Genomic DNA, 13,675 nt, shown 5'->3' with positions numbered 1-13,675 from the left:
TATTAAACCGGCTCCAGTTTATCTCAGAGAGGATTTTGCCTGAGTCTCAATGTGGTTTCCGAACCTCCAGGTATAACAGATATGATCTTCTGTGCTAGACAACTGCAGGAAAAATGCAGAGAGCAACAACAGCCTCTGTATTTAGTTTTCTATGATCTGGAAAAAGCCTTTGATTCAGTACGGTACCAAGATGTGCTATGTGGAAAGTATTGATACATTTTGGATATCTGAACATTATGTGGAATTGGTTCAAGCTCTTCATGATGGCATGTCTGGACAGGTTCTTCATAATAACTCAGTATCAGATATTCAGATTCGTTCCCAATCACTCATAGATAGAAAAAAGGCTGTGTGCTTGCTCCTACACTTTTTGCACTGTAAATGGCTGCCATGCTGCTTGAATCATCTGCAAACAATTTAGGCATAGAGTTTAAATTTCATTTTGATGGAGGCCTTTTCAATCTCACAAAGACGTACTCTGGTTTCCCAAGTGACAGAACTGCAGTATGCTGATGACACCGCATCTCCTGCTCTAACACCTGCAGAACTACAACAGTCAGTCAACTGCTTTAAAACTGCATGTGATCGCTTTGGTCTTGCCCTTCATGTGGGGGAAGAAAAGGTACTTGCACAACCTGCCCCACGATTAACTCTTCTTGAGTTCAGTATCTCCATCTTAGACACAACACTGAAACAGGTTGATCACTTTTCATATCTTGGAAGCATCTTGTATAAATGGCATACTTGTGAACAAGGTGTTGTTAAAAGCATTGGGGATGCTCATGCAACATTTGGACCGTTAATGCACAGAGACTTCATGACTAACGACCTAAAACTGCATACCAAACTCATGGTGTACAAAACTGTTGTCATTTTCACGCTGCTGTACTGCTGTGAAACTTGGACACTCTATCGCCGTGAGTGCTTCCACCAACAGAAATGAGATACATCTTGAATATTAAGTGGGAAGACTATGTGACCAACATGGCAGTTCTCGACAAAGCGCAGCTAAATAGCATTGAGGCAACAATCATCGATCATCAACTGAGATGGTTAGGCCATGTTCCCGCATGGGTGATACCAGGCTTCTCTGTTAAATTCTTTATGGTGAACTTTGCTCTGATAGTAAACCTCCTGGAGCCCCTCTTAAGCATTTTAAGGACCAGCTAAAACACATCATGAAGACAACTGGTATAAATATGCAGACATGGGAATAATGTGCTGTGGACTGTTCACTGTGGCAGAACACTACATCCACTGCTGTTGACTTGTTTGAAAGAGAAGGCTGGAGACATCAAGAGGCCAAGCGACAAGCAAGAAAACTCCGTCACTTACAACCCCGCCCTCCTGCATCCATCCAGTGTGATTTGTGTGCGTATATGTTTTATGCCAGGATTAGTCTGTTTAGTCATCGTAAACACATCCATAAACTGAGTTGAACTGCTCAATGTATGCAGGAAGAAGTTATATATACTCGGATCGAGTTACAGCTGACGACGATGATATTGCAGTTTCGATCTCAAGGTTATTGTCAATTTCATAAAGTTTGTTCATTTTCATTTTGCAAGCATACAAATAATATCATCAAGTGAGCAGGGCCTATCATTATTTTCACACTTGTTAGGCTATTCTTCAAATAGCAAACTTTTAATGGCTTAGGTGGTCTATTTTGGATTTAAATTTACTGTACACCTCTCCACGTGGCGAGATATTTCTAATTGATCAGAGAGTATTCTCGGCGGCTGGATTCTCTGGCTTTGTTTACATCGGGCAGCAGGTTACACAGATCAGACCATAGCTGTCCACTATTATGCATCATATCCGCAAAGCTGGTCAACCCTAGAATCGCCAAAAATGTAAGGAACAACTCTCAAATCAGAATTAAGAAATCTGTCCTTTTTGAAATGAATTTGAGTAAACCGTTGGTATCCATCAGAGGTTGAAACATTAGCATATTTCATTAGGGTTCCAAAATATGGTGAAATACAGGATAATTGCCATTCTGGATAGGAAATGCCCAGGACATAGGACATGTAGCACAAATACAGCATTATCCCATAAAAATCTGGGATGCCTGGCAACTTTGATGGAAATATTAGTCAATGGTCATGGTACCGGTAATGCATTAAATGGTGATGATGGTTTCCATTGACATGATTGTTTTTAAATGGTACAAAACCACATGATCACCAGCCCATATTTATCAAGAACATAATTAAGATAACCATCGAAATGAGAATGAAAACACAAAGAAAAAATACAAGAAAACTGGAGTAATGAAAGGAGGTGGAAATTAAAGATCCCTCGACCTTGGATGTGCTCAAATCACCGAGCTGCAAGAAAACTAAATGTTGTCTACAATGTCCTGAGCTCATAAAACTGATCAACATTACACTGACTCTTATTGAGATATGCTCTCTCTTTCTCTTCAGCTGTCACTCATCTCCACTATATACGAGAACTGTAAATAGAGTAGTGACAACGTAGTCCATACACTCGCAGAAGATGAGCATGCGCAAATGGGATATGAGAGAGGTTAGGTGCGCTGTTGTCGATGTGTAATGTGCATTTGACGGGCATCCAGTTGGGAGTGTTGTTGCTGTATAACGTTGAAGTGAAGAGTGCCGATTTCACCGCTCTAAAGCATATTTTCAAAAGGTGATCAGCATTTCTGGATTAACCTTAGCCAAGCATTACACATCTTTACCCAGAACCTGTCTACTCCCGCACAAGCGATAGATGTGTTTATTTGGAATTTTGAATTAGGCGCTTTTGCGACCGTATGTTTCCTCTTAGGGTTGAAATATTAGCCAATAGATGCTAGGAGCATATAGACAGGGCCTTTATTTAGGCTAAACACAGGGATTTGGAATTTTTAAAAAGAAGGTGTTTGTTCTGAAACGCGGTTTCCATGCTGGTGTATTCATATTTGTTGACATTGTGAAAGTTTGTGTTTTGCATTTTCTATACCTTATATTGTGGAAATATATTCAAAACGACAGTGAAATAGAATCACAATTATTAAATAGTGGTTATGAATACCCAGGAATGATTGATAATGAGTGGAAAAGCGACGAAAATGAAATCATTGCAAGTGAGTGTGAAAATAATCTGTGACAGAGCAGATACAGATGATGAGGAAGTAGTTCTTACCGGTGGGATTAATCAACATGATTTGATAGAAGGTGATGGTGATAGTGATAAGCAGACCACACAGTGGTATGAGGTGACTAATTAGGATTGAAGTTCTCAGTGTTATTGTAAGTGAAAGCACTTGTATGGGAATTAAAGAATAAAGAAGAATACCCCTCTTCAGAAAAGGTCAAGGCTAAGTAGTTGGAATGCACCCTCCAGGACTGATATTGCTGCATTGCTAGGTGTTACAATAAACATGGGTCTGCAGCCACTACCTGATAATAGATTACTTTTCCAGGCAGTGGGTGGATAGAATGCGTTTTTATTTAGATATTTTCCCAAGAGATGAGTTTCTTCTTCTGTTTTGGAACTTATATTTTGCTCATTCTATTGATAATGAAAAGCTAACTAATGTTCAACAAATCACTATTTTAGATAAAATTCAGGAAAAATGCAAATTGTTTTCCTGTCCTGGTCCCAATGTTGCAGTTGATGAGAGCACTATATCATCAAAGGTAAAGTCTTCTTCATCATCATCATCATCACCACCACCACCACCACCACCACCACCACCACCACCATCATCATCATCATCATCATCATCATCTGCAGTTTCCAGCTGTTGGCCGGGTCTGCTTAAAGGTAAAGTCTCCTTCAAAGTATATAAAACAAATAAACCTTCAAAATTTGGAACAAAAGTATTTGTACTTTCAGACAGTAGCAATGGGTACATATACAATTTCAAACCCTATTTTGGGAAGATAGAAACTGTAAATTCAGACCTTCTGAAGACAACACAAGGTGTGAAGGATTTGTGCTCTGATCTTGTCAAGGATCCATATGACCTGCCAACAGGATATCACATTTTCTCTGACAGATATTACAGCTCCCACTAATTAGCAGAAGAGTCATCAAGCATGCAAATGGCAACCACAGGAACTGTAATGCCCTCAAGGAAGGGCATGCCAGAACAACTGAAGAAGGTACATTAAAAAAAAAAAAAATGAAGCATGGAGATGTGCTTCCTTATTGGAAGGGTAACAAAGTAGCTCTTGCATGGAAGGATAAGAGAATTGTCATGATGTTCAGTACTTTTCATAAAGGCACAAAGGAACATATGACTGCAGTGCCCTCCAAGTTCCTAAACCAATCACTAATAAATAAACCTAATGTCACATTGGATTATACCAAGTACCCATGGAGGTGTAGACCGTAGTGACCATTATGTTGCATCGTATTCTTTTTTGCGTCAAACAAAGAAGTGGTACAGAGAGATGCTTTTCTGGCTGCTTGAAGTTAGCATAGTAAATGCCTACTTATTGTATGTAATGGTGCAGCAAAAGGACCTCAAAAAGCCCATTTCACATAAGAAATTTAGGAAGCAGTTTGTTCTCTCTTCAGTCCATGACATGATTACTATTATGGGGAGAAATTCAAATGAGATTAGGAGAGAGAGGAAAGCTGTTGGACCCCCTCGGAAGAGGCTTCAAGGATGTCATTTCATGGCTCGCAGAGAGGAAAAAAGGGTTCTGTGGCCCATGCTGTCTGTAAGGCCCAAAAAGTAAGAAAAGAGACCATTTATTATTGTAAACCTTGCACAGCAAAGCCATTCTTACACCCTGATATGTACTTTGAAATGTATCACACAAGTGAAGGTTTCTAAACTGTCAGGGAAGACTCAAAGTCATGTGTATAAAATTGTATCATAAATACTAGTCAGATTGTTACTGTACATGTTTTTTAGTGAATTTGTCAGTTCAATATTTATAGCAGTAGTCATAGTGAAATGTGAAGTAGGGTAGAATGTGAATTACAGCTCTGTTGTTAAGTGATCTTAATCGAGACTACTTTGTGTTGTGCCTTGTGCCATTTTTGCACTAAAACCAGCAGTTAAGGATTTATTTTTCCAGGATTATATGGATACCTACAAGCTTACCTTCTGAAATCAGGTATGAATGACTTAATAAACCTTATGGTACTTACATATTTGCATTTTCACGTGTGTTAAGAATAAAAATTATTTAAGAAAAAAATAATTACGCTCGCAAGCCAAAACTTTCTGCTTCGCAAGGGTTAAAATCGAATTTGTCCGTGGCAAAACTGCATCAGAATGTTATCGAGGATTACGTGAAGCCTGTGGCGAGAATGTATTACCGTATAGGATGGTTGCACGATGGGTCAAGGCGTTTCGTGCTGGTCAGAATGAGACTGCGGATTTGCACCGCATAGGTCAGCCGTCCATTCCCCAAGATCAGATTGACATCATGAGAGGTCTCGTTTCCGTAGACTATCAATGGACTTCCGGGAAATATCCATAGAGATTGGTCTCAGTCATCAAAGAGTGTGGCAATACTAACGAAATGTCTTAACATGAGGAAAATTGTGTCCCGTTGGGTTTCACATCAACTCACCAGCGTACAGAAATGGCACCAGTATGCATTGGCTGGCATCCACCTGGACGGATACTACAACAAAGGTGACGCATTTCTGCAGCGTATTGTTGATATTGATGCGAGCCCACGAGCCTGAATTAAGGCATTAATCGAATGAATGGTGTAACCCAGGTTCGCCACATCCACAGAAATTTTGACAGGAACCCAGCCAGATGAAGCCTATGCTGATTGTGGCATACAACTTTGAGGGTGTTATTTTTATGCATGCTGTGCCTGAGGGACAAACCATCAACAGTAACTACTGTAGTCGATTTCTGAAGCAACCACTGTGTCCGGCTATGCGGCACAAATGGCCATGTTTATTGCGAGACAATCACCCTATCGTGTTGCATGACAATACACTCTGTCATGTCACAAACAATGTCAAACTCTTACTACAACAGTGGCATTGGAAGGTCTTGGAACGTTCTCCGTACTCACCAGACATGAATCCTTGTGACTTCGACCTGTTTCCAAAGTTGAAAGAACCCTTCGAAGGCCGCCGATTTCCTGACATGACATCTGCACTCCACGCAGTAGGGCGCTCCATCGCTGTCATCAACAGAGACGCCTTGCCAACGGTCCCATATGCCTTCCCGACATTTGGCAAAAGGTGATAGACTTTGCGGGTGACTACAGTGAAGGTGTGTAATGCAATTGTACTTGTTAGTTCATTAAATATTGCCACTACTTTATTTACAGCCCTCATAGCATTATAACCCATCAATGATGGGCCAACAGCTGGTTATGAAATAAAAGAAATACTATGTGTATCAAAATTGTTTGGGAAATATGTCGATCAATGGCGCTTTCTCAGGCATTGCCTTAGCTCAATGCAAACAGCATTCACCTGTGGACAAAAGTCCATACTAGATCACTGAACACTCGCTCCGTGTTCCCAGAAATTTGCTTGAAGTCAAAAAACTGAAAAATTATACAAATGGTTTAAATAACTACAAAAAACAGTTTTCATATATTTAAAAAAGTGGTCTGATTTAAAAGCATGATCCAACTTCAGCTATCCAAGATTCTTGAACTGTGTACAGACCAAATCTTACAAAATAAAATGCCTTCTTACCTTGCTTGCCGACAGGTGGAGTGTTGCTGTATTGTTGTTGACTAGGAAAATCAATCACTTCGTAGTCGGCATCATTGAGAGGGGGAGGCTCGGTGGTGGGTAATGGGGGTGGTATGCTGTTTTCATCTTGTTGTTTACGGTTGTTGTGAGCTTGCTGAAACACACAAATACCCATAAATTTAACATAAACATCTTTGCCTACTATTAGACTATAGGCCTACATTTCAATATGTTCATACATAAATACAGTATATACATTGTTTATTCATTTCTTTGCAAGTCAAAGAACAAAGTAGGTAGTTTATGCTGCACTCATCAGTCTAGGTTAAGTATTATTGTTGATTTTAAAAAAATGGATTTGATAGACTTCATGCTTTCATTTGCACCTAAAGGCTACTGACATTAAATTAATTTTGTGAGTGCACATTGTATGCATTTCTCTCATAATAATAATAATAATAATAATAATAATAATAATAATAATAATAATAATAATAATAATAATAATAATAATAATAATAACAACAGGTACACCTGCTCTGTACATTTAAACTAAGCGACTGTTAGAAGGCCATCTGTAATGTGAACCTTGAACTGTGTATTGGAAGAAGTTTGAACTTTAAACTTCAGATCTCTCTACTATCAACTTATGTGCCCCCTCTGGTGGGAGGATGGACAATTATTATTATTATTATTAATAATAATAATAATAATAATAATAATAATAATAATAATAATAATAATAATAATGGTGGCACTTATGTGTCCCCCTCTGGTGGGAGGATGGACAATTAATTTTCATAGGAATTTTGCTATTTCCAGGTTTTCTAAACTGAAGTGTTTGTAGATTGTTTTTTGTGTTCTAAGGTTGCTAGCACTTCTATCTCTTCCTTCTTCATGAAATTATTAGCCAATCAGAAATTTTAGATATTTATTCAATTAGCCAATCAAAATTGAGGGGGTCTACAGGCCATCAGCCTAGGGAATTCTGGAACCTTCCTCTCTGCTATAAAAGCTGGTAGCATGTTGTCTTTGTCATCACTCCAGTCTAGAGGTTTAGAGTGTGTACGTAGTGGAGGCAGGGGAAACCCTTGCCCGCTGTCAGAAAGTCCACCAGCTCAAGGTAATGGCAGACATACACTATGTGATCAAAAGTATCCGGACACCTGGCTGAACATGACGTACAAGTTCGTGGCGCCCTCCATCGGTAATGCTGGAATTCAGTATGGGTTTGGTCCACCCTTAGCCTTGATGACAGCTTCCACTCTCCTGCGAGAGGTCCTGGAAAGTTGCTTGGGGAGTGGCAGCCCATTCTTCACGGAGCACTGCACTGAGGAGAGGTAGCGATGCCGGTCGGTGAGACCTGGCATGAAGTTGGCGTTCCAAAACATCCCATAGGTGTTCTATAGGATTCAGGTCAGGACTCTGAGCAAGCCCGTCCATGACAGGGATGTTATTGTCGTGTAACCACTCCACCACAGGCCGTGCATTATGAACAGGTGCTCGATCGTGTTGAAAAATGCAATCGCCATCCCCGAAGTGCTCTTCAACAGTTGGAAGCAAGAAGGTGCTTAAACATCAATGCAGGCATGTGCTGTGACAGTGCCATGCAAAACAACAAGGGGTGCAAGCCCCCTCCATGAAAAGCACAATGGCAGCATAATACCACTGCCTCTGAATTTTACTGTTGGCACTACACACGCTGGCAGATGACGTTCACCGGGCATTTGCCATACCCACACCCTGCCATTGGATCACCACATTGTGTACCGTGATTCGTCATTCCACACAACGTTTTTTAAATGTTCAGTCGTCCAATGTTTACGCTCCTTACACCAAGCGAGGCATCGTTTGGCATTGACCTGTGTGATGTGTGGCTTATGGGCACCCGCTCGACCATGAAATCCAAGTTTTCTCACCTCCCGCCGAACTGTCATAGTACTTGGAGTGGATCCTGATGCAGTTTGGAATTCTGTGTAATGGTCTGGATAAATGCTTTCCTATTACACTTTACGACCCTCTTCAACAGTCGGCGGTCTCTGTCAGTCAACAGACGAGGTCGGCCTGTATGCTTTCATGCTGTAAGTGTCCCTTCACGTTTCCACTTCACTATCACATCAGAAACAGTGGACCTAGGGATGTTTAGGAGTGTGGAAATCTCGAGTACACACTTCTGACACAAGTGACACCCAATCATCTGACCATGTTCGAAGTCTGTGAGTTCCGCGGAGTGCCCCATTCTGCTCTCTGATGATGTCTAATGACTACTGAGGTTGTTGCTGTGGAATACCTGGCAGAAGATGGCAGCACAATGCACCTAAGATGAAAAACATATGTTTTTGGGGGTGTCAAGATACTTTTTATCACATAGTGTATTTTAATTATGTGATAGTTTCAGAAAGCTGACTTGAGGGGAAGGTTTCAAAATTCACTATTAATGTAAATTTCTAAAATTTTAATATCATCTTCTAAATGTATATTTTCAAGAAAGTCTAAGAACTTTATTCAAATCCCTGAAACGAAAAATGATACTTTGGGAATGAAAAGTGTTCACCCTCTTTTAATTCCTATTCAACTTGGTATTAGGATGACTACGATTTTGTAAAACTGTAAATTTTATCTATTCTTTTGGAACTTAATATTTTTCCCCATCTAGTCACCTCTGTAGTATAGGCTTAGCCTCTGTAACTTAAGGCCATAAGCCCACATAAGATCTTAAGTGTTTCTAGGCATATTTCAAAAGGAGCACAAGTGTTTCACCTCCTAGCATTTTGTTTATGGCCGATTTCTTAAACCTTTTCTTTTGATCACCAATGGCCATGTAGAATGAGCACTTATTGCCTCCGTTAAAATTTTTTATTACTCATAGTCTATTGTGGATCTGACTGTCGAACTGAAAGCACAGTGAACAGTGTTGTCAGAGGAATCTAATGTAAAATTTGAACTAGAAACTTGTGTTTTTGAGAGGCTGGCATATTGTAGATGTTGGAGCTCAGTCTCCTAGAGTTTAACTGAGTGGAGCAAAAGTGCTCTTGGTAATTGTGTACCTTTGAGCGACAAAACCTACTGAACCTATTGAACTGAAAATATATCTCTTCAAAATCATTATGTCAACCATGCGGTTAGGAGCACGCAGCTGTGAGCTCGCATCCGGGAGATAGTGGGTTCGAACCCTACTGTCGGCAGCCCTGAAGATGGTTTTCCGTGGTTTCCCATTTGCACACCAGGCAAATGCTGGGGCTGTACCTTAATTAAGGCCACGGCTGCTTCCTTTCCATTCCTAGGCCTTTCCTGTCCCATCATCACCATAAGACCTATCTGTGTTGGTGCGACGTAAAGCAACTAGCAAAAAAAAAAAAAAAAACAACCATTATATCCAAAGTACCTGATTGTTTTTAGGTTTTCAAATCACTATTGTTATAAGAGCTGACGAGCTCACCATTATTCCACCCAATGTTATTTGTTTACCAAGTTTAAAGTAAAAAATAAAAAAAGGAGAGAAATAAAACTTGGAATTTTAGTGTTTTTAAATTGTGCTCTCATCTTTTCTCTGTCCACCCACTCATGCCTGCACCTTCTTACACCTCTGTGTTCCACAGAATCCCCGGAATAATAATAATAATAATAATAATAATAATAATAATAATAATAATAATAATAATAATAATAATAATAATTGTACCGGTACAACTCAACGCCACGCATTCAAAATTAGCGCCTAATTGAACTCCTCTATTGGTAAAACAGTGAAACTGAAACTACACCAACTTGGAACTGTAATCAGAATATAAAGTACAAGGAATGTCGTATATAAGGCAATCCTTCAATAAATATTTACCTACCCCATTGACAGTCATTCTTGATGGGTTTCGGCTAGTTATTATTATTATTATTATTATTATTATTATTATTATTATTATTATTATTATTATTAAAGAAGCGTGTGGGGTGAATGGCTGGACAAAGCATAAATCTGAGTTTAAAACTGCTTACAAAATCTGTGAAAAATTTCTTTCTTTCTTTCTTTCTTTCTTTCTTTCTTTCTTTCTTTCTTTCTTTCTTTCTTTCTTTCTTTCTTTCTTTCTTTCTTTCTTTTTTCCTTCCTTTCCTTCCTTGATTAGAATATTTCAAACATTAATAGAATATCAAGCAACGCTTCATCAAAAGAGCTGAGAAGGTCGAAAAGTTGCAACTAATGTACTCGTAAGCTCAGAAAATTTTACAATAGAGTAGCTTGTACGCTCAGAAAACCTTGCAATAGATGAGCTTTTAAACTTAGAAAACCTTTCAAATGAAAGAGTCAAATATTTCTGGCCCGTAGGTCTTCTAAATTTTACACTTTGAGAAAATAGGCTAGCCTGTATAAATCAGGAAAGGAAGCCATAGCTTCTAGAACACTTTACATCGGACGGGTCTCGAACTCTGGAGTTGAGTTTACATTTACTATATATACGCCCGTTTGGGCCAGGAGATCATATTAATTTCAAATGACTAACACTTGTCCAATTTGTTAAAAAAGGTTCATTAATACTTTCGCTACCCTAATCCAATGCACGGCATCACTCTCAAAAGGATCGGAAGATCCCTAAGTAAACAGGGGCAGAAGGCCCACGCTACACGGACACTAAGAGATAGAAATAAAAAAGAGAGTTTACACTCAAAAAGCCTAGAACAAAATGAGACTGGGGACTGCAACACCAACTCCAAGCATTGTAGATACCTAACTAGGCGGAAAACCCGATGATCCAGAGGCTAAGCCATGCTACAAGGTGACTAAATGAAGAGAACATATAAGGTCGAAGAGAGAAAAATAATTTTAGAAGGTTTGAAATATTCAGCCACCCAAAACGAAATTAGAAGGGAACGAGGGTAAACAATCGTGCGTCCTTATATTTTAACAAATTCCCATTAGCGATAAAATATTAAGTTCCAAAGACGGGCTAGAAAAACTTAAATTTAATTTGAGAAGAGGAAACCCTACATTAAAATTTTAGATAGACGGACGACCTTGCAGTTCGATGCTAAAGGGGTACGCTGAAACCGAAATGTTCCCTATCTTCACGCGCAGAGAGATCACATGTTTAAAAATCTGCGCCAACTTGCTAAAGTCGGACTGCCGGCCCCCCGTCCCCATCATCTCCTCCTAAGAGATCTCTCCTTCACGTAACACACTCAGTAATCCACTGCCGCAAGACAAGAGTTTCAAGAAACTCACAGTTACTGGCAGAGAGTTCCAGAATAAATTACATAACAGGAATTTTGATAGGTGGATAGGATTTTGATATATGTGATATCATCGGTGGATCAATTGAATCACAAGGATGATAACTGCGAAATGATTAATAAACAGTTGAAGGCAGACGAACTATCCAACATCAAAACACAAACATTATCGATGGTAGTTAAGAGTTTATGAACACTAGGTACCTCTAGAAAATAGATACCTACTAGGGACATCTGTTCCTAAAAGATAAAACTTCTGCAATATGATAGTAGAACATAGATAACATCACAGTAGGGGGTCGGCGGCAGTTTGAAACAGATGGGGAGGCTTAACTCATGACTGAATTTTTTTTTTTTTTTGATTCGTTGTGCCCAGCTGTGGAGCGCGTTTGAACTTATTTTGCACAATGTTTCTTCTTCTTTTCTTCCCAATATCTCTTCATTTTTTCACTGTGTTCCTTTCTGCGTGTTTCTGTCCAGCCTGTATTTTTTCTTGTTGGTTTCTCTGCAAATTTATGTTTGTTTACTAAGCTTCTAAATTTCATTCTATCTTGAATGGTTTCGTCTTCAATACCCATTTCTTGTAGATCTTCATGAATTTCTGCTAACCAATTGTTGCGGATTTTCAATGTTAGAGCTAGATTTAGAATTTTCTTTGTCAGCCTGTTGTCATCCATTCTGTGTAGGTGTCCGTAGAATTTTAGTCGTCTCTTTCTGATGGTATCTGTGATTTTTTCTGTGAATTGAAAAATTTCGTGTGGTTTCTTTTTCATCCAAATTCCATTTTCGAACTTTGGTCCTAGGATTTTTCTGAGAATTTTCCTCTCTTGTTTCTCAATGCTTTTCATTTGTGACCTGCCGCCAATAATCAGTGTTTCAGATGCATAAAGTGCCTCTGGTTTGATGACTGTATTGTAGTGTCGTAATTTTGCATTTTTTGATATACATCTTTTGTTGTATCTGTTCCATGTGATTTTGTAAGCCCTTTGCAGTTTAGCAGTTCTTTCTTTGTTAGCTTCCTGATTTAACCCTGCTGGCTGAATAATTTCACCTAGATACTTGAATTTGTCTACTTGGGAAATTATTCCACAATTGGTGATTAATGGTTGATTGTCGAATCTTGATTTAGTTCCTTCCATAAACTGCGTCTTTTCAAATGAAATTTGAAGTCCGGTTTTTGCGGCTATTTCATTCAATTTTTCTATGGATTGGATTGCTTCTTGTCTGTTGTTCGAAAGGATCGCAAGGTCATCTGCGAAAGCTAAGCAGTCAAGGTGAATTTTGTCTTTAAGAAGTCTGCCAATGTTTATACCTTTAGTTTCTTTTCTCCATTCACGAATCACTTTTTCCAAAACTAAATTGAATAGTAGTGGGGATAGTCCATCTCCCTGTCGGACGCCAGTTCTGATTTCGAACGGTTCAGAAATTTCTCCCAAGAACTTAACTTTTGATGTTGTGTTGGTCAGAGTTTGTTTAATCAATCTCTACGAAGGAGGCCTCCAGAACTGAAGAGACGACGAATCTCAGGACCACCGTGTTAGTTCTATCTGAGAAAATGGAATCTTGTTCGTGCAACTGAATGAATTACTGTTGCATTATTTTTAGCTTTCACACACTTTACTCGTAATATTAGCCCAGTAATCTGCGGAACGTGTGCAGTTTATGAGAGTGGCACTTTATTCTATTCCTGGCTTCGGGAGACGTAAGTCGCCCACACGATATGACTGGCAATCGCGTAAGATATTGGTAGTTGCCAGGGAGAGGTTTCGTTATCAAGTATCTTCTTCAGTGCAGATTATTAAAACAT

The 13,675-nt window shown here is 39.2% G+C and overlaps 1 protein-coding gene across 6 annotated transcripts in view; it reads right to left on the bottom strand.

Moving 5' to 3' along the window:
• The window catches only part of LUBEL (Linear Ubiquitin E3 ligase), a 371,419-nt gene that overhangs the window by 173,452 nt on the left and 184,292 nt on the right, over window positions 1-13,675 (bottom strand). For all 6 annotated transcript variants that reach the window (XM_067145436.2, XM_067145435.2, XM_067145441.2 and 3 more), the window contains exon 3: window positions 6,646-6,799. In XM_067145436.2, the coding sequence (XP_067001537.2) occupies window positions 6,646-6,799 (154 nt within the window). The remainder of the gene's footprint in view (window positions 1-6,645; window positions 6,800-13,675) is intronic.

Source organism: Anabrus simplex, chromosome 4, assembly GCF_040414725.1.
Source record: "Anabrus simplex isolate iqAnaSimp1 chromosome 4, ASM4041472v1, whole genome shotgun sequence".
NCBI lineage: Eukaryota > Metazoa > Arthropoda > Insecta > Orthoptera > Tettigoniidae > Anabrus > Anabrus simplex.
The sequence above is the reverse complement of the archived record's forward strand: the minus strand, read 5'-3'. Positions and strand labels throughout refer to the sequence as shown.